The 21,475-nt window shown below is 42.6% G+C and overlaps 2 protein-coding genes across 2 annotated transcripts; one reads left to right on the forward strand and one right to left on the reverse strand.

Annotated features, from left to right (window-relative positions):
• Positions 1 to 1,799: 1,799 nt before the first annotated feature.
• On the forward strand, positions 1,800 to 9,360 carry LOC110080313 (glucose-6-phosphatase catalytic subunit 1). Its single transcript, XM_020796103.3, has 5 exons — positions 1,800 to 3,768; positions 5,211 to 5,320; positions 5,420 to 5,525; positions 7,121 to 7,236; positions 8,495 to 9,360. Exons 1-5 carry the CDS (start codon positions 3,347 to 3,349, stop codon positions 8,998 to 9,000), a joined length of 1,260 nt encoding a protein of 419 aa, XP_020651762.3. The 5' UTR covers positions 1,800 to 3,346; the 3' UTR covers positions 9,001 to 9,360.
• Positions 9,361 to 10,028: 668 nt separating this feature from the next.
• Positions 10,029 to 19,896, reverse strand: AARSD1 (alanyl-tRNA synthetase domain containing 1). Its single transcript, XM_078377757.1, has 12 exons — positions 19,583 to 19,896; positions 17,391 to 17,519; positions 16,417 to 16,576; positions 16,226 to 16,283; positions 14,631 to 14,787; positions 14,438 to 14,554; positions 14,054 to 14,184; positions 13,628 to 13,694; positions 12,782 to 12,873; positions 11,947 to 12,001; positions 11,420 to 11,514; positions 10,029 to 11,085 (listed from the first exon to the last, which is right to left on the reverse strand). The coding sequence occupies exons 1-12, from the start codon at positions 19,619 to 19,621 to the stop codon at positions 10,950 to 10,952; spliced, it is 1,236 nt and encodes a 411-aa protein (XP_078233883.1). The 5' UTR covers positions 19,622 to 19,896; the 3' UTR covers positions 10,029 to 10,949.
• Between the last annotated feature and the right edge of the window lie 1,579 nt (positions 19,897 to 21,475).

Genomic DNA, 21,475 nt, shown 5'->3' on the forward strand with positions numbered 1-21,475 from the left:
CTCAAACTCTTCTCCCCACCCTCCTGAACTTATGTCTTTTCTCTTCTTCCTCCCTCCACCTTTCCCAGGAAGGTTAACTTTGACCCCAGATTATCTGTACTACTATCATTGTGTGGTTTCCTCCACTGGCTATTGAGCTGTTCTTCTGTACCTAGGACTGTCAAGACGCAAGCTACTCAAAGACCTACTGCCACTTCTGCCTGAACAATCACTTTGAGGAGAAAGTCACTGGTATTTGATTGGAACTTGATGCTACAAATTTTACAGAGGCCAGAGAGGTGTCCAGTGCATCATTTAGTCAGGTTCTGGAGGATCCATTTCAGTTGTTGTGGATAAGATGCTTGAATCAGTCTGTCCCATCCTGTGTATTCTTGGCCCTTGCACATCATGGTTGATAAGCTCTTTTAGGGGTGGATTGACTTAATTGGTCCAGGAGGCAGTAAGTGCCTCATTATGGCAGGGGATTGTGTCTTCTGCCTTTAAAAAGGCTGTGATGCATCCTTTCATGAAGAGGACCTCTTCAGACTGAGAGGCATATAACAACTACCACCTCATTGCAAATATCCCCGTTTTGGACAAAGTGCTTGAGCGTGTGGTGGTTGAGCAGCTTCAAGTGTTCTTGGGGGAAACTGATTATCTGGACTCATTTCAGTCTGATTTCAAGCTAAGATTCGGTACCAAAAATGGCCTTAGTTGCCCTGAATGATGACCTGCTTGGGATAAAGACAGGGGGAGTGAGGACCTATTGATTCTCCCAGTGCTCCCACCAGCTTTAGATGCCTCTTGGACAAGCTCCATGGAATGGAAGTGGGAGGCACTGCCTTACAGTGGTTCTATTCCTATCTTTGGTACTGGTTCCAAAGTAGCATTGGTGGGATTTCTGCTCAGCCCTGTAGCAATTAAGCTGTGGGATACTGTAAAGTTCCGTTCTATCTCCCATGTTTTTTAATATCTGTATGAAACTGCTGGGAGAGGTCATTTAAAAGTTTTGAGATTGAATGCCATCAATATGCTGCTGACAATTAGCTCTGCTTCTCCTTATCATCAGGGTCAGCTGAAGCTATAAAGGTGCTGAACCAATGTCTGGAGCCTATAGTAGGCTGAATGATGGCCAATAAATTAAACAAGATGCAAGCTCTGTGGTTCAGTGGTTCCCAGATCCAGGAAAAGGACAAGAGACTGGTTCTGGATGGAACTGAACTTCCTCTGAAGGAGCAGGTATGTAGTTTGAGGGGTGTTCCTGGATTGTAATTGGAGGCTCATGTGAACTCTGTGGCTTGGAGTAGCTGGGGTCAGCTTCAGCTGGTCCACCAGCTATGATCATTCCTGGATAGAGATAACCTGGCCATAATAGTCCATGCCCTGGTAACTTTCTGGTTAGACTACTACAATGCACACTTCATGGGGTTACTCTTGAAGATGCCATGGTGCTGCAGCAAGTGCAATTTGCAGCAGCTAGACTGCTAAGAAGAACATCTTTCAGAACCCACATGACATCAGATCTGAAGGATTTGCATTGGATGCCAGGGTGCTTCCAGTCTGAGGTCAAGGTGTTGAGGATGACGTATAAAGCCTTAAACTATTTGAGACCTGGATATTTGAAGGAGCATCTCACCCTGTCTAAATCTGTCTGATCTCTAAGATCTCCTATGGAAGTTCTCCTCTGTGTCCCACCATTGAGAACAGTTTATTATGTGGAGACATTTTTTTGGGGGGGAGGCTTTTTCTGCTATAGCACTCCAACTGTGGAACACCCTCCACTTAGATACTCATTGGCATCATTTTGGCACCGAGGTAAGAAATATTTGTTTATTAGAGTCTTTGGAGGTTGAGGATTGTAGCCTGTTAAGGTTTTAATGCAATATTTTAATATTTGAGTGTTTAAATTTTGTGTTGTTTGATTATAAATTGTTTAAATATCTTATGTTTTAAATTGTTTTATATGGCTTTGGGAACTGCCCTGGGGTCATCTCATATAGAGCAGACTATAAATGTTTAGATAAATAAACAAACAAACAGTATTTCATCAGCAGTTCCCCCAATGCCCCTTGCTTTCCTCCTTTGAGATGATTTTTTCCATGGCTATATTAAGAATTCACTTTTATCATGCAATTTGGGAAGATGTACCTTGGACCCTGTTCATGCTGCTGCTGTGTGCCTGTCCATAATGCATTTCTGTAACTTCATTTATGTAACATCGTGCCCTTTGAGTCCCAACTAAATAATTGCACTGAAAAGATTACTTATCATTCTGTATTCCTCAATTTCTGGCTTAAGAAAATGTTCTGTGGCATGAGATATATAACTAGATTTGTTTAGTATGTGTTTTTCTTTTTTAAAAAACAAACAGGAATTCTGCACCAAATGAACTTCTGGGAGACATGAAGCTGTATTTACCTAGCAACCTACATAAGATATGCTTTTTTATGCATGTTTAGCATAGTTCATTCTGCTTTACGTTGCTCTCACTCTTAATTGCCTTTGCCAACCTTGTTACAGTGATCAATCTGACCAGCTGAGATGGAAGGCAGAAGGACAAGTGAAGAACAAAAATGACATTTAAGCAATTGCCCAGAAGGGCAAGGAATGTTGTTGTTTAGTCGTGTCCGACTCTTCATGACCCCATGGACCAGAGCACGCCAGGCACTCCTGTCTTTCACTGCCTCCTGGACTTTGGTCAAATTCATGTTGGTAGCTTTGATGACACTGTCCATCCATCTCGTCCTCTGTCGTCCCCTTCTCCTCTTGCCCTCATACTTTCGCAACATCAGGGTCTTTTCCAGGGAGTATTCTCTTTTCATGAGATGGCCAAAGTATTGGAGCTTCGGCTTCAGGATCTGCCCTTCCAGTGAGCACTCAGGGCAAGGACTAGCATCAAACAAACACAAAAAGTAAGTTTTTAGCATCTTCTGGAGAATGTTTCAACCTCTTGGTGCACTTTTGTGTAAAAAAAAATGCCCATCCAAAATGCACGACACACTATCACCTTCTTGGATTACAAATCCCAGCATTCCCTGACAGCATGCTTAGGGAGTTCTGGGAGTTGTAGTACAAAAAAGCATTCCTCCTCCTCCCTCCCCACAACTCTGCTTGCACCCATGCATTGAATTTCATGACGGTAATTCAGACTGACTTTGGGTTATATTCTCCCCCTCTTCTCCCACTGTGGAGAGATTCTTACCTTTAGCTGTTACAGGTTTTTTTCCCCCAAAGACTCCTGGAAACTGTAGTTTAATGAGAATGCTAAGATTCTGAGAAGGGCCTAAGAAGAGCGGATGCTTATGTGGTGGGGGGGGGGGAAGGGAGAAGGTTTGGCACTGAAAATAGTTTTCAGTGAGTGATACAGATGTGCCTCCTGAAACAAGAGGTATCGACTTATGCAAACAAATATACTTTGCTTCATGTAGCAGCCTCTGTCAATATTTTTTTGGGTAGGGGAGGCAGGAAAGGATCAAAGATCAGGGAGTGTGGATGTGATAAAGGTTCAGTGGCTGGGAAAGCACACAGGAGCCAAGTTGAGAGAAGACAGTCCCTGCTAAAGTCGCGCACCATGGACCTTTTGCATAGTGCAGGGGTGCAGGCCACCAGCTACCTCCAAGAGAACTTCCTCAACTTCCAGGAGTGGTTTATCTTCATCTCCACAGTCGCTGACCTCAGAACAACTTTTTTTGTCTTCTTCCCCATCTGGTTCCAGCTAAGGGAAGCTGTGGCAATCCGGCTCATCTGGGTAGCTGTGATCGGTGATTGGTTCAACCTTGTTTTCAAGTGGTGAGCATGGATTCTGGGAATCCCTGATCATCATATTGGGGTCAGGAAGACACTCTCCTCTCAGTTATGTTGCCTATAGATTCATGTGGTCCCCCCCCAACCCTTTCCTGTAGACAATTTATTTAATTTGACTTGAGGCAATTTTCAAGCCACAGAACATGCAGAGTAGTTTATAGGGTTGATCAAGACATAATCCCACACCATGGATTTCTGTAAGAACAATTTTGGAAAGAACCTTGGACACCTGTGCTCCAGGTTATGATCCTTTGGTTTATTTGTTTTGATAGAGAAAACACAAACCATAATTTACCTGGATGGATGCCATGGGAAACTGTGGTTTACTATAAACCAAGAGGAAACTAGGAAGCTACGAGGGGGAAGCATCCTTCTAAGCCTGTTCTTGTAGTACATTGTACATTAACCACAATATAAAATATGTTCTTGAATGTGAATGATTTCCCCCCACTTCTGACTAAACAAAGCTATTCTCGTGGGGTAAATCTTTCAAGTGTGGATGTGTTCACCATCATTATCAGGTTTCTTAAAACTAAATTAAAAAGCTAGCAAGCAATTGTTGGTTCATTTGTTTAAGTAATCCAGAACAATCTATCTGTTCTGTCGGTACCCTTCCAAAGTGTTTATGTGTTCAAACAATGTCCCACAACACTTCAGGCATCATTCATGAGGTTATCTAGGGAGAAACTAGTTCTAGTTTTGTAGCAGGGAATAAAAGACTAAGAGTGTAACCACGGAATTAATAAGATCCACTTGCTTCTCAACAGAGATCTTACGCCCAGATATGCAGAGAATTGGACGTAAAAGCTTTAATTCCGTGCACACTTAGCTGGAGTAAATCTTATTTAATGAAGTGGGTCTTCTGAGTTATCATGCGTAGGGTGATGCAGTAACTATCTCTGGCCCCTTCTGGCCCTAGAGGAGTCCATGAATCTTTGACTTCTAGATTTCTACCTTTCAGAATAAAATATGTTAAATGAAAGGATTCCAAGAGCGTGAATGGGGTAAAAGTGCTTGTTTGACTGCAACTCCCATCAGTTGTCACCAGTAGAGCCAAAGGTGAGGGATGATGGGAGTTAGTTGCAGTCCAACGGCATCTGGCAGCTTACACTTTTTCCACCACAGTGCGAGGGGGGGGGGAGGGGACATGGCTGGGAATTAAAAAGATTCTGAATCTAACATACTCACCCTTGTCTATTCCTGCTTCTTTAGCAATGGAAATAGTTCTGAAGTCCAATATAACCTTGGGAAACACGAGGATTAGAACCTTGGAATTATTTATTTATTTATTTATTTATTTATTTATTTAAAAATTGTTTCACAGATACGTCTGGAATTAGCAATGATTTTCTTGTATCATGCCCTCTTGACTCTTTCCCAGTTGTTGGGATCTCAGCCTCTACGCCTTTTTTCTTCCTTCTTTATAGGATCCTTTTTGGAGAGAGACCCTACTGGTGGGTACATGAAACAGACTTCTATGGCACCTCAACACTCCCTGTGATCAAGCAATTTCCCATCACATGTGAGACTGGCCCAGGTGAGGTTACAACAAACTTTCCCAACCATCCTGGTGCCTTAAGTCACTGTAGCCCCTTCCCCCTTCTTTCCCTCAACTTTTACATTTCTCCCTTCCAAGGTAGCCCTTCCGGTCATGCCATGGGGTCTTCTGGAGTCTACTACATCATGGTGACTGCATTGGTATCACACCTTTTGCCACTGCAGCAGAAAACCTTGACTGCTAGGTAAGATCTTACCCCCACTCTGAGTGTGACAGCTGAAAATAATGGTTAGCAACTCCCAGAATTGCCTGACCAATATGGCCACCCTGTAAGCCAGTGTATACCTCACGAGAATTGTAGTCCAAAAAATAACCTTTCCAGCCTCTAGCTAGGATCATATTTTTTAGGAGTAGTTATGGTTAGGAGTCTTCAAGTTGATTCTGCCTTGCCCTTTCCAGGGCCTTCTAAGTTTGAAGTTCTCAGAACTGGTGTACCAGCCTCTCCTTCTGGTGACATTCTAGGACCACTCAACTTGCCAGGATAGCATAACCTGTCAGATTCTCCCAGGAGGCACATCGGGAAATCAAACTCCATTCCCAGCTCCAACCCACTGAACTATCCAGCCAGTCCTCCTCTTTGAAGGGATGGTACAACTCACAATTCCTACCTTCCTTTTAGAAAATGTCAAAATATTACAGGAGAGAATAAAACTCTTCTCAGATAACCAATTTCATGGTACAATCACTCTCCCGTTTTCACCTAATTTTTATCTGAATGCTACCCCTGACAATCTTAACATTTAAGACGATGGCCTTGAACACAACACATCCTAAAGAGGAGTTTTTGTGTGTGTGTGTGTGTGTGTGTGTGTGTGTGTGTGTGTGTGTGTGTGTGTGTGTGTGTGTGTGTGTGTGTGTGTGTGTGTGTGTGTGTGTGTGTGTGTCTGTCTGTCTGTCTGTCTGTCTGTCTGTCTGTCTGTCTGTCTGTCTGTCTGTCTGTCTGTCTGTGTGTGTCTGTGTGTGTGTGTGTGTGTGTGTCTGTGTCTGTGTGTTTCAAAGGAAAACTATACAGTTGACTCTTAAAATCTAAGTTTTTTAACATTTGTAAAATCAGCTTTTCTAATTCTAATTTTAAGCTTCCCCCAAACTTCATATTTATACGGAATATGATCCGGCCACTACATGTCTCCAGACCTCAACTTGCTGGTATTCATGTTCAGTTCACTTTTGGAATCTTTAGAAAGAGCACATTTGGGCGAATCCTTCTGAAACTATCACCGGATCGAATTGCTGGAATTAGCACTCGATGGGTGCTGCTATGGTCCTGCTAAAGAGCCGAGATAGTTGGCTCTCTCTGTCTAGTAAAGTCCTCTCTTCCTCAGAGATGAGGAAGATCTTCCCTGGCCTGGGCAACTTGACTGTTTAGGTAAAAGATGTGCAACATGCAATTTGCAGACCATCCCACTCCTATTCTGTGCAATCCCTGAGCACAGCTAGAAGCTATATTTTTGGAGCATAACTCCCAGAGTGCCCTAGAATCCAAGAGGCAGATGAGGGGAGATATAGACCTAAAGGAATTTTTTCCAAACTCTGCACTCAGGGCCCCAAATGGTCCTGGAGAATATGGATTTTGCAGTCAAAATCCGATGGCATGATGATGAGAAAAGTGGCCTTTTCCCACTTGGAAGTGCTGTTTCATTTGAACAAGGTACTGTACATGTTCCCTTGTCTGCTTTGTTCAGAAACTGATTTAAACTTCTGGGAGGCTTTAAATTATGGTTAGTGTTGAGTTGAAGAACTTCTGGCTTGGCACTGGTTTGACGAACTCCTCACTCCTAGGTGTCTGCGTGGCCTCCTCTGGACTGGATTCTGGGTTGTGCAGGTCTGTGTCTGCTTATCCCGAGTCTTCCTAGCTGCCCACTTCCCACATCAGGTGATTGCAGGCATCATCTCAGGTGAGTGATTCACAGACTTCAGTAAAGGTTCCCCATGCCATTTAGTCCAGTCGTGCCCAACTCTAGGGCGCGGTGCTCATCTGTTTCCAAGCCACAGAGCCAGCAGTTGTCCGAAGACAGTTTCCGTGGTCACGTGGCCACCACGACTAGACACGGAACGTCATAGGCTTACACAGGCTTAATAATATAATCACCATCATATGCTGACAAGTCAATTCTGATTGATGGTGATCTTTTTCAGGGTTTTCCAGGTAGAATACTCAGAAATGGTTTATCATTCCTACATGGTGGCAATTCTGTACACAGCATAACAGACTGTATATTCAGTAGGAATAGATATATAATAGCAAGGGAGGCACACCAGTTACGTTAGGCTACTTTCAGATGGGGCATTTGTTCCTCCAGTAACTAGTATTTTCCACCTCCTCCATTTCAGACATTGAACATAATTAATGCTAAGTTTCTCTGATGGTGAACCCCTTGGAGCAGGAGTTGAAAAGATATTCCAACGTTATTTTTAGTTAGCCAACCTGTCATTTGCTTGTTCTTGCCTGTTTTCTCCTGAAGATGCTAATCAAAGTTGTCAGTCCCCAATCTTTCCTCCTTGACTTTGCTGTCCACTGTACCCCCCCCCCCCGTTTCAGACTTGGAAGAGAAGCACAATGATGTGGAACAATGCAAACAACAAACCCCAAGGTGGTGGGGAGGGACAAAAAGGTCCAGAAAATGAACCCCAATCTTGTTAGTTCCAAAACCTTCCAGGATAAGGGGCAACAATATCTGGATGGCAATAAAAATTAATAATAATAAACACCTGGGAAATTCAGAGACCAAGCATATATGTACATTTTGAGGAACAAATGGCCTGTCTAAAAGATCCTTTATAGACATACTTATGACACTGGTTCTCAGGATGTCCGGATCAGTATTGGCAGGCCAAGATAAATAACCTTAAGGTGACAGTGAAGTTATAGTTGTATGAATTTAAAAGGGACAAATGAACACACTGTATCTTGGTATTTCATATCTGGCTTCAGAGAGAAGGAAATAGGATGGTCATACTAGTCGATGTCTGATGTTTCCATGGATTAACTGGTTGCCTGCGTATTATTTTAATGCATTTTTATTATGCAGTAAAAAAATCCACTTTTACTGAATAAAGCCTTTCACCCAGCCCAAGGGCAGCAACCATGAAGAGAGGCATTGTATGTAGATATGAGGCAATTCGTACTAAATCAGTTGTCTACCTACTCCTCAGGAATGATGGTGGCAGAGGTGTTTAAGCATATTGACTTCATCTACAATGCCAGCCTGTGGCAATACACGAGGACCACCTTCTTCCTCTTTGGCTTCACCCTGGGCTTTTATCTGCTGCTCAAGGTGCTTGGTGTGGACCTCCTGTGGACACTGGAGAAGGCACACAAATGGTGTGAGCGGCCAGAGTGGGTTCATATTGACACAACACCTTTTGCCAGCCTGCTTCGCAACCTGGGCATCCTGTTTGGACTGGGGCTAGGCCTCAACTCCCCAATGTATACAGAGAGCCGCAAAGTGAAACAAAGCCAACGGCTGACCTTCCGCCTCAGCTGCATCTTTGCCTCACTGTTCATCCTACACGTCTTTGATTCCTTGGAACTGCCTACCGACAGAGAGATCCTCTTCTACATCCTTTCCTTCAGTAAAAACACCTGCGCTCATATCTGTGCAGTAGCCCTGATCCCTTATTGCATCTCCTGGCTACTTCAGCAAACAGAAGAAAGATAGAACCCAGAAAGTTTGGAATAAGAAGTACTTGGGATCTGGCTCTTCAACCATCAGGACCTGGACCGAAAGGTTTATTAACCAAGAAAATACTATTTTTGAGGAGATTGAATGCAACCTCCCCTTCCACACACTGATCGCCAGATTTGGGTCAGGAAGGCAGCAAGGGACAGTAAGGCTCTCCTAGCCTAGGAAGTGGAAGGTGACTGGCATTTGGACAACTTCCAAAATGTGGGGGGTACAGAATGGAACACAGGGTGGTTGAACTACCTCGTTTGTTTTAAAGCAAGTTACATCCATTTTTGAGCTGCATTTTATCTATTCAGCCTGGGAAAATATATTGCTCTTTTTGCTTTCTACCTACTTCTTTGTACTGCTGTTCTGGTGCTTTTTCTCCATTTGTCCCTTTTTATGTTTGGACATGTCTACTTGTCTCTATCCCTCCATGGGTCCCTAACCTCAAGTCTTTGGCATCTATCCCCTCACTCTGGTAGGCCGAGTGTCCATGTTTCTCCTTATTTATCACTGGTCCAGATCTTGCATATACTATGTGTATAATTTATTGCAATAGACCTTCCAATGAAATCACATTTAGCTCAATACAGGAACTATGTGGCTGCTAGTCAAAGTGCACCTTGTTGGCTATGCCCCTGGAGAATTTCTGTATCTCCCAGAAATTTCACATAAAAAAAAGTTTTACATTTTTTTAAATTAAAAAAAAAAATGACTGGAGTGCTCCAGCTTCTTTCTTTCACAAGAGAGCCCATCCAGGCTCTTCCTGTTTTCTTTTTTTAAATAGCCCCCAAACACCCATCTGCTGGTTCTGTGCAGTCTGCAGAGGGGACAAGGGACACATATTTTACCCCGAAACCTGCCAAGCTTGCTGTTCCTGCTCTTCAGCCATCCAAATATCAATCCACCTTGTGCAGGAGTGTGTACATGTCCCTTACGTGGATGATAAGGCACTCAGCTATTTTATTAGGGTTCATTCCTAAGCATACTTTCCAAAACATAATCAGAGCTACAGACCGTTCTGCAGGATTGTTTTATTCAAGAACTTGCATATGACCCAGGTAACTCTCAGCAAGATTTTGTGCACTAAACGTATTTGTCTCATTCACCCTAAAATTTTAGTCTGACTGCTATGTACAGGATGTAGGGCAGCCCATAACAAGACCTAATATTACAAGCATTTAGCATTCCTGTTTTTCAGGAATCTCAGCTGCTATGTGCCATAATTCACACTGCTTGCTGCTTGACCCATGGTGAAATATGGGAAGGAAGCAACTATCAGCTTCAGCTTGTTTGATCCAGAGGTACAAGGTTGGGGGATTAATGCCCTTCACCCTAAGTGATACTCCTGGGGGGGAGGGAAATATGCAGGCACAGATGAAATGATTAGAACAGAGGTGGCAATGGAGATCCTATAGATGCTTTTGGCTTACAACTCTCATCAGTCTCCAGCCAGAATTAACAATGGCTTATGGGAGTTGAGTCCAGAAATATCTGGAGGCCAACAGTTGCCCATCCCAGGCTAGAAAGAATGGCGGCAGCAAAATCTTGCGGTGCTCAATTGGAAGGCATAACTGAACAATTCTGACACATGAAAAATCAGGAAGAATTTCTGTCTTCAGAATGCTTCTCTCAGAACTGTGAAAGCCTTGATGCATGGGGAAGTTGCTTCTGGAGGGAAGACCTCCCCCCACCTACACACCCAGGTATGCTTTCTTGGTACCTTGCTCTTCAGTTTTACAGATTTTGCTCCCAAAAGAACTTTCCATCCCAGTCCTACTCCTCTCTGCATATATTATGTGCTGAACCTGGCATGCATGATACAAGAACACACAGCAAGGGAGATTCCTGTTATGTTACTTCATAGTCCTTATAGAGGACTGTTGCCAAAACCTTTCCCCCTAACATTTGCACACTACTTGTCTAGTCCTCCATCCCAGTCATTGTTCTGTTCTCTGCTCATTGACAAACTCTTGGAGGAGGGCTTCCACTTCTGTCCGCCGGCTCATTCGTGAGGCTTTGCCTTGATAGCGGCCACGCTTTCCTGCCCCTTTTCCTTCCAGGAGTTCAGCCACCCTTGTGGGAAGAAGAAGAAGAAGATCTCAGTGATACATTCAGATGGACTAGCTTTGTCCTCAGCCCACAATGGCCTTGGTTTCCAGTGAAGCTTCCCCAGACTGTACCACGACAATGTCTTGGCTAATTTGTTCTTATCCCTAAAGATGGCCAGATGGATACTCCTTTCCCTGTCTCTTTTTTTTTCTCTTTTCCTTAAAAATGCCCAAGAACATGCAGACCTTCTGTGGGGGAATGACAAAAACAACAAACCATCGCCTGCAACACATAATATGCACACCAATCCAGGACTGCATTTTACTTCTCCAATGGGTTCTAATGAGGAATGACTTACCTAGGGCCGAGTTTCTCCACTGTTTCAGGGGGTCCTGCAAGCAGAAAAAGCCCAGCTGCTTTTTCATCTCCCACAGATAGGAAAAGGAGGGTTTCCTGCAAAAAAACAACAGTGTTCCAGATTGGTCACTGCTCTTACACTACTCCTTAAGAAGCACAACTAAAATATTTCTCAAGTATACAACTGCTATTAGACAGCACCCAAAATGGAAAAGGATTTTTTAAAAAAAGATTTTTTAAAAATCTCAGTCTACATTTCAGTGGCACTCATCTGCATACAATTTATTAAGCCCTGCACGAACTTCTGAGCCCATTAACTTCTTTTAAATTTACACTTTGCTTTGTAGCTGCCATCTTCTCAAATCCCAGTAAAGCATTTAACTGCCTCAGATGGTCCAATGTATGCTAACATAACAGGTACATTTGAAGTAGGAACATAGTTTTGACCTAATTTTTTAAAAGAAAATACCCAGCTTTGGCACAACGCTAAATCTGGAAGAAAGCTCATAAAAACAAACAGCAACGTACCTCAGTTCCAATCTCATTTGCTATGATGTTCATGAACTCAGAATCACCATCTTTCCTGCACAGAAGAAGATGTTCAAAAATCCCATAGCAACTTTTCCCCCAACCCAAAATCTGGGAAAGATGAGCCTAAAATTATGCCCCTGCTATCACTGTAATGCTTCTCAATCTCACATGAAAGAAATGAGTAATGCCTGGACTGGCTGAGTGAGAAGAAGAAGAAGAAGAAGAAGAAGAAGAAGAAGAAGAAGAAGAAGAAGAAGAAGAAGAAGAAGAAGAAGAAGAAGAAGAAGAAGAAGAAGAAGAACAAGAACAAGAACAAGAAGAACAAGAACAAGAACAAGAAGAAGAAGAAGAACAAGAAGAAGAACAAGAAGAAGAACAAGAAGTAACAGTTTCAGCTTTAATCTTGTTGATTTTCAGTGTTTTTTAAAACAAACTTTATAATAGAAACAACAGTAGTGCTCTTCTATTGTTCTTTGATCCAACTTCATGTGGAACACTGTGGCCAGTTCTAGGCACAGTTAGAGGTGTATCTACAAACTGGACCACGCCTAGAGAAGGGTGACCAGGATGGTAAATGTCTGGAAATCAAGTCCTCTGAGGAACAGTTGAAATAGCTGAGGATGTTTAGGCTGGATAATGCTCATTTCCAAAAACATTTATGGGGGGGGGAATGAAACTGTCCCTAGACACTCATGATTCCTAGCTCTTAACATTAACACAATTTTCTGTTGAGAGGAGACACCCCAAATTTTCCTTTCTTCAGGGCATCTGAAACCTGACTCTCTCATATTCACCTTGAGTACCCCTTGCACAGAACTACCTTTCCCCTCACCTGTGTAGCACAAAAAGTGGTTCTCGAGGCCCGTTGCTTTTGATGGTCTGTGCAGTAAGGACAGCCAAGTCTCTCAAAAGAGTCAAGTTATTCTGAAAGAGACATTGATTATGAGAATCAGACACCATTGCTCCATTGCCACAGGCAATCAACAGTGAGGGTGGAGCACACAGGCAATTCCCATCAAGATTAAGGCTGAAATTATCAAGATACAAATCATATTAGAGAGTCTGTATTTGGTTGTGCCACATTGTATGTGTCAAGAAGCTAACGTCCCCAGCACTAACTTGAGGATACAGTACTTTGTCAGAAAGTGTCCTTTCCCTATAAATCAGTCTGAAAAGCCAGTAAGAGCCAAATTGACTACCTTGCTAACATTTTATAGCACTACTGTACTACAGTAGTTCTCAGCCTGGTCCTCCTCTTGCAGAAATGAGGAGGTGTGCACACCAGATGCTGTTAAGACTGCAATTTCCATAATCCCTCACCTCTGACTCTGCTCTGCTGACTAGGGAAGATGGGGACACAGTCCAATAACATCTAAGACACATGTTGCATAGCATGTCCTGTTGGCGGAAACCACATAATTTCTTGGAAGCTACATCAAGTCCATCCTGTACATTGTTTGCAAGCATGGCCAGCAGCCAGGTCTGCCCTCCTGCCCCTAGTTGACCTGCCTTACTCAGCCATAATTTCTATCCTCTTTTACCAAGCATTGCCTTCCTACTGGCTACTTATCATATGGGGAGGGTTTGATCTCAGCCACTGCCAGCAAGATTCTCAGTTAAAGTTTGGGGTGAATGTCACCACTGCCCCTGGGAAAGATCTAATGTCAGGAAATTGTACCTTCTGAAGCTGCTTCAGAGAATTCTGCAGCCTCTTCACAGTCTCCACGTGCTCTTCGGGGCCATTCCTAAAGTGACAAAGGCAACCAAAATCCTTTAGAAAAAACTCCTATGACCTCTCATGGAGTACAAGCTTGATGGTGAGGGAGAGATGGCAAACTTAAAACAACTTCTTTTATGAAGCACCACTAAACAGCAAGGATTCTTCTCTTGACTCTTTCCATTTCCTGTGCAGTCAAGGCAAGCTGCATACCGAAATAAAAATCTCTTCCAGCAAACAAAAACAAATGATGGGTGTCCTCACTATTTCTCTACCAGCCTTCAAAAGCTTTTCTCTGACAGGTGAAGGGAAACTTGTTTTGAATACCCTTTCGGGACTCTGAGTAGCGCTTTTCACCATGTCAGATATAGGAAGAGGAATACTTGCTTAAGCAATGATGTCAGGGCCTTCTCCGTGGCATGACTTCGCTCTAAGGTTTTCAGCACTCTGTTCCCAGCTAGGAAAACTAAGTTAGTCTTGTTCTTCTTCCCTTTTTCAGTACCCAGGAGCTTAATAACCTTCAAAACAGAACAACGACAAAAAGTACTCTGAGAAGGAGATATCTGTGAGCTAAACAAAGTGGAAGGGTATGACACCTGCATGTAGCTTGTCATTTATATTTACATGAGAAAATATAAGTCACAAAGGAATAGAATTTAATCTCAGACAAAGCATAGATGCGGATTGTGGAATGGCCATGTACTCATATCTGATTCAGTCCAAGGCTTCAAACCTGGGGCTACAATGTCCAGGCCTTCCCCAATATCTCACCTGTAGGTCACTGAGATTGGAGACATGGGTGCCACAACACATGTTGGCATCAATGCCCTCAATGCTTATTATCCGAACAGGCCCAGTATGATCGTCTGGCAAGCCACGGCTCCTCACCTGAAATGCAAAAACCAGTTAGAGGTGAGGATACAACAAGCTCTCCCTTCTCCTCCCCAGCCCAGAGTCTACTTACCAGCTCAATGTCAGGGTCACCCACCGCAAGCTCCCGCACCACCACTGGAACTCGGGCCCGGATCTTCTCATTCACACTCTGCTCAAGGGCTGCCACCTGATCGGCTGCTATTGAGGGGGTGTCCAATTCTATGGTACTTCGCAGACGACCCAATTCCCTGCAACAGGAGGGGAGAGGATAGAGAACCCATTTCCTTCAGTCTCTTGGGAGAAGATGTTTAGAGGACCTTCTGCCCAACCTCATCCTTTGCATCAGGGTTAACAGACAGACACTAAGCTAAGGGTTGTGAACTTCCATCTATCAACACAAAGGTTAAATCCAGTTTCACATTGTTTCTTGGGGTATACATTCCAGTGGTGGGCAGAGCCAAAGAGTGGGATAAAAACAATATGACACTTTAGCTTACTCCCAGTAACTAATTCTCAGGAGAGATATTTCAGACAGGATGGGGGCATACAGAACTTGGGAAACCATTACTGTACATGACAGTGTCATGGGGAACTCCGGAGGGTCAAACTAACTACTAAGGACAATCATGTTCATTACCAGAGTCTCAGTTTTGCCTGCCATGCACTAGGCTATGGGTATGGTTCTATTCCCACTTCCCTAACAACAAACCCCACTGAAGCTTAACTTGACTGTTATCCTGTTGCTTAAGGGGAATAAATTGAACTAGAGTAGGTTCATTTGATCAGTCAATTCCTCCGTAAGTTTGATTCAAATGGACCTACTCTTGATGTGGTTTACTATGCTAAAGTAAGCTGTGGCTAAAGTAGGCCCAACTGAATCAAGAGAACTTATGGAAGAGCTAACTCATCAATCTCCACAGATTCAGTGGGCTTACCCCAGTGTGACTTACAGTGGTGCCTCGCATAACGACGTTAATTTGTTCCAGCGAAATCGCTGTAAAACGAAAACGTCGTAATGCAAAAATAAAAAGCCCATTGAAACCCCTTCAATGCGTTCCAATGGGCTGGAAATTCCCGTCCAGTGAAGATCCTACACAGGGCGGCCATTTTCGGTGGCTGTCTTGCGAGGAATCTGTCCCAGAAAACAACGGGGAGCCATTTTATTTACCCGGTGGCCATTTTGAAACTGATCAGCTGTCCGAAAATCGTTTTGTGAAGAATCGGTTCCTGAAGCAGGGAACCTATCATCGTAAAACGAACAAACCCTATTCAGATCATCGTTTTGCGATCGCAAAAGCGTCATCGTAATGCGGTTTCGTTGTAATGTGGGGCAATCGTAAAGCGGGGCACGACTGTACTATGTTATGCAACAGGATTTTAGACTGTTTTTCTATATGGTTATAGGACTGCTTGTTTTTTACATGAGGTGATAGGTGAAGGTGAAAACAATTAATTAAATGTTTAATAAACAGAAAACTTGCCTATGTGTAAACATGTGACTCTTTTTCAGTTAAAAAAGATCTACCAAATTGTGACAGCCTTCTGAAGGCAACTTTTCAATGGAAGTTTATGGGAGCGGAACAATTTCTTCCTCTCACTGTGTACATAAACTCTGCGTGGGAGTGTCTGAATTACAAATACACACTGCCCATTTAGTTCTTTCCAGTAGCCTTATATCTTGCTCACCATGATGTTGTCTTGAAGCCAAACATCAGATCTGCAAGTGCTGTGATAAGATGTTGCCCTGAAAAAGACAATTATAAAACATTTTCCTCTACCCTTTCTGGCAGACAAGTTTAGAAAGATTTAAAATTTAGCTTTTGCAGTGCTCCACTTGGAAAAAAAAGAGAAGGGTGTCACAAATACTATTTTCTCACCTGAATGCTGCTGCATGTGATCAAACCGCCGGTCCCAATCCAGCACTAGCTGCACTTCACTCCCTGGCTCAAGGGGAATCTGGATGAAATGTAGAGCATCTGGACCTTGTCGGGTGACTCTAAGCACTGGGGTGTCATTAATAAATCCCCGATCATCAGGCTGAACAGAAGAGATCAAGGTCACTATTCTCTGGGGAACAGTATATAGCTGCACCCCACAAAACATGTGCCAAAGATGCAAGCTGAATTCACTTCTTTCTTGCTACTGGTTGCTGTCTCTGAACAATGATACACTCTGTCCATGTTCTCGCAATACAGGAAACTGCTAGGTAGGTGTGGACAAATAAAGTGGGTGGGTGGCAGTTCCTCAAGTCACCTTTGCAATATTAATTGACCCAAGTAAACACTCTTAGCATTTTTAATTACTCACAGCACATTTTCAGGCAGATTTCCACTACCACCATAAAATAAATAAAATGTGTCACCAAACTGCATAGAGTGCAAGCCAAAGCATTTTCACTTGGAAACATATTCCAGTGTATTCAAATCAGCTTACTCCCTAGTAATAAACATGCTGACAATTGCAGCCTTAAAAGTCTAAATGTAAAAGTAACATTGACAAACATTGGGTTTATAAGAAAAAAAAATCAGGAAACTGCATATTCCTACTTGTAGAGATAAATTCATCAGAAGCCCTGACTCTATTGTCCTGTTGTATTTTTCAAAGCTTGTGCAAAGAGGTGTTCAGCAAACTTTTACACAAGCATAAGCCTCGCTGAAATCAATGGGGATGATCTGTAACTTGTGTGCTGGAGCCCGAGATACCACCAGTCACAGTGCCTGAGACATTGGCCTTCCTTTCAATAACAGAAAGTATCAGTAAATCCCAAGTAACATATTAAGAAATATGCAATATTTTTAGAGCACATAAAGCAGATTCTGTTATGAGTCCAACCAGGAAGAATTACTGGTACCTGCCCTCCACCCTCTGGGAAAAGAATTGTGTCTTCCAAAATGACATGATATCCCTGCAGGATCTTTTTCTTTCCTCCTGTCTCTGTGGACAACTCTGCAGGACAGCAGGAGACCACCCGTGTAGTAAACTGCAGAGGAAAAAAGAAAAGAGCATACATATATATAGCTATTCTAAAATTATGAAAGCCTTCAGATCTGGAGGTTAATGAACCTTCAGAAAACAGAAATCAAAGGAGTAGGTACCTAACATGGAAGCAAAAGATCCTGAATTAGATGCTTCAGTGTTTTCATTTTAAAAAGTATTCTTCAGGGAAAAAATGTAGTTTTTTTGTACAGATTTGCTCACAACAAAGAGTATGGTCAGCATCTTTCAATGTGTCTCTTATTATTTCTCTATATACTGCCTTCTAATATAAATGTTTACCAGATAAAACATGCATGTAATAAATAACATTTAATACCTTTTATGATAGGTTTTAATAAAACAGTACAGAATCTAAACAGCAATAAAAGCATATTTCCAGTTAAATACCAAATATTTGGCAAAATAGATTTTTCAGTTGTCCTGAAAATGAGACCATGGAAAAACACAGAAGGGCCTCTCTAGAAACTCATTTATAGAGCTGTAGTGTCATAAAGGAAAAGATCTATTCTTTGGATGTTTCCAGATGGAAGACTCCTAGTGCTACCAATCAAAATACATTCTGCAGCAGTTCTGTCTTTTCTCTCTTAATAGGGGGTTTCTTGAAAGGAAAAAGTTCAAAATACGGGAGCATTATTGTTGTTAGCATGTGACATCAAGTCTCCTCTGACTGATGGCCACCCTCTGAATGAATGAACTCCAGAATGTCTTGTCATTAACAGCTGTGCTGTTAATGACAAGCTCTTGCAGATTCAGGACTGTGGCATTCTTTATAGGGTCAATCCATTTTACATTTGGTCCTTCTCTTTTCCTGCAGCCTTCAACTTTTCCTAGTACAGTATTGTTGTCTTTTGTAGCAAGTCTTGTATTTTCATTATGTGCCCAAAGTACAACAGCTACGATTGTATCACTTTTGCTTTAAGAGAGAGTTCAACTTTGATTTGATCCAGGACCACTTGTCTTCATGGCAGTCCATGGTATCCCCAAAGCTTCACTCCACCACTATATTTCAAATGAATCCATTTTTTCCCTGACATTATTTTTCACTGTTCAGTTTTCATATTTGTACACAGTAACTGGGAATATAATAGTGTGAATAATATTGGCCTTGGAAGGATTACAAAGTACATCTAAACCTTCTGTGAATTATATCACTGAAGCAGGAAGATTACAGTATACAATAAAAACCTCTGCTAGAAACAATATTAGAAGTACTTTTCTTGACACTATCATTATCCCTTTCCTACTTCCTTGTTGCCGTTTCTTCTTGACATGACAAGGCTTGAAGACTGGATTTTGTGATGATCTTATTACCTTATACAAGTATTTGTCAGAATGAATTGTACTGTATTGAATTGTTATATGAAACACTCTGAATGACTGCAATAAATCAGGCAGAAACAGGTGTACATGAAGACACATCAGCCTGTCTAAAAATTTACTCCTTTATCTAGCAGCTGTGGTGTGCCCTGCGCAGTTCAGCACAAAAATGATGTTATCTTGGCTCAGATCATAATGCCACCAGGTTTCTAAAACAGCCCAGACCAGCTTGGTGCCCTTCAATACTGCTGCACTGCAATTCCCAGAATCCACCATTTGGTATGTGGGAATTTTAATTGTATTTTAATCATTTTATCTTTTATTGTATTTTAATTGAATTTTAATTGTTGTAAGCCGCCCAGAGACCTTTGGGTAGAGTGGGCAGCATATGTTAAATAAATAAATAAATAAATAAATAAATAAATAAATAAATAAATAAATAAATAAATAAATAACGGGGGCCGCCTTCAAAGAGCGCTGGACAGAAGCAAGCCTGTTCTAAAAGCAAACATACTCTATTCTAAACCTAGGCGTAGCGCGAAAAAAATTCCGATCCTCCTTCTCCTGAAATTTCGGTCTCGGTTTCAGTATAACCTCTCGCAAGTGCAACGGCTCAAGTCGGCACAAACCATATTGGCACAGATCTGCACACACACGCACACAACAATGCCAAGGCGCGCTTGCCCCGCAGCCCAGATCCCTTTCCCTCTCGCTTTTCTCCTGCCACACCTGCTGGAGCCAGCTCTCCCGCTGGCACTTGAAGGCCATTGGACGAACCTCTCAGCAGCGGACCCAAAAGAGACGGCAAACGTTGCTCTTCATCCGCAAATCGAGGAGCAAACGCGATTGGCTGCGTCCTCCCGGCCTACGGTGGCCGATGAGAGTCAAAATTATTTCGATGTTCACTGTTTCGCCTTCCTTACGTTCCCTTAAGGGAGGGAAAGGGCTTGAGGTGGATCGTCCTTCGAGCCGAGGGGAATAATTGACAGCCTTAGGTAGAGCCCGAAAGTGAGTAAACCTCCGTGGCAGAAGCTGCCCTGACCAAAGGCCACTTCATCATCACATGGCAGCGGAAAACGTATGCCGCAGTTTCCAATTTATTATTACTTTATTACTACGATACTCTTAAACCAATACAGTATTCTGTTGATGGTCTCAGCAAAAGCATCTGCGGAACTAACACTTACGTATATCATGTTGGATCAATGGATTCTATTCTGATTGGGACTAGCAATTGGATTTTTGCCTGTATTTACTTTTCACCTACGGCTGCTCCTTAGTCAGGCTAGGAAGTCCTAACTCCTAACATTTTGCGCTGCCCAAACCAGTGGCAGCGTTTCACAAGAAGCAGCTGAAAGATGCTGCCCAGTAGCTGGAAGGGTTGTGATTACAGCAAAAAATGCTTGAAATTCATTTCCCACTGCCCAAGGTCTTTGCACGGTACATGAATGAGTCTAGAAAGATGAGAACAAAAAGCAAGGGAGCGATGTGAAACACCTTGGCTCAACTAAATCCTCCTGCCTGTGCTGTGTTTCCTTTCTTCACACCAAAAAATTGGGGGTGGGGGTTGCAGCTGCTGCTTCTCTTTGGAGGAGGAAAGGAATATAAATATCCATGCTATATTAATATTTGAATTAATAATGGCCTCCCACACAACTAGAAATGAAGGGTGTACAGTACCTGTATTTGCATACTGTCAAAGCTTGTTCTTGTATAGCTCAAATAAAGACCACTGGCAGTTGTCCAATAACACAGAGGTCTGACAGCAGGATCAGTTTTATTGTTAAACAGAATGAAGCAGCTGCCTTAGACAGCAGATGCTGGTATGCAAGAAGAGCAGTCATCAGATAGTGGTGGACAGACCAGTATGTGCCATGTGGCCATACTCTAGTCTGCTGCTGACCTCAACAGGCGAGTGAGTGCCTGAATGAGTGGGATAATTGTTCCATTGCCAGGGCTGAAATGATTATCCCGCTGACAGTCTGGCCAGCTTCTGTACACCAGATTGGAAACAAGCACTGTTTTGTCCTTTGTCCCACAAACAAATATCTTCAGCTGATGATGTCTTATGAGCGTTGTTTGTTAAAGCCATGATTGATATCTTTAGTGGCTAATGGATTCCATTTGGGCTTCTATGGTCTTCCTGATACACTGTATGCTGCACAAAAAGCAACCAATATGTGTGCAGGTAAGAGCATGAGCACAGAGCTGAATCTCATTTTTCCACAATGATTTCAGCTGCGTGCCTCTTTTTTATGTATACCTACCATTAGGCCACCTATATGGTAGCAATATTTATGATTTGTTTGTTACATTTATATCCAACCTTTTGTCCAGTGAGATGATCAATGTACATAGTTCTTCTCCCTGCTTTTCTCTCAGTCAAGTCCCAGTCAAACCACTGTGCCAGGAGCTGTAGCCCAAAAAAGAAATTTCCAAGCTCTGCATGAATTTTTTTAGAAGTCTACTGTAAAGGTAACTTGGGGCCAGAAATGTGCCAACTACAAGCATGATAGAAATGCATCTTCAAGTCTGCAGTCCTACAAATGTCTGCTTGTAAATATTCCCATGTAAATATACATGGTATTTTACACTTTTTCCTGTAGTTGTGTTGTGACACTC

Source organism: Pogona vitticeps, chromosome 6 (assembly GCF_051106095.1).
Source record: "Pogona vitticeps strain Pit_001003342236 chromosome 6, PviZW2.1, whole genome shotgun sequence".
Taxonomy (NCBI): domain Eukaryota; kingdom Metazoa; phylum Chordata; class Lepidosauria; order Squamata; family Agamidae; genus Pogona; species Pogona vitticeps.

Coding starts and splice junctions, on each gene's coding strand:
- AARSD1 (XM_078377757.1), bottom strand. CDS start 19,621: ATGGCCTTCAAGTGCCAGCGGGAGAGCTGGCTCCAGCAG. Junction 12,874..13,627: donor CTCTGAAGCAGCTTCAGAAG/GTACAATTTCCT, acceptor TGTCTCTTTCAG/AATAACTTGACTCTTTTGAG. Junction 11,086..11,419: donor GTGGAGAAACTCGGCCCTAG/GTAAGTCATTCC, acceptor TCTTCCCACAAG/GGTGGCTGAACTCCTGGAAG.
- LOC110080313 (XM_020796103.3), top strand. CDS start 3,347: ATGTGCCTCCTGAAACAAGAGGTATCGACTTATGCAAACAAATATACT. Junction 5,321..5,419: donor CACATGTGAGACTGGCCCAG/GTGAGGTTACAA, acceptor CTCCCTTCCAAG/GTAGCCCTTCCGGTCATGCC. Junction 7,237..8,494: donor GATTGCAGGCATCATCTCAG/GTGAGTGATTCA, acceptor CCTACTCCTCAG/GAATGATGGTGGCAGAGGTG.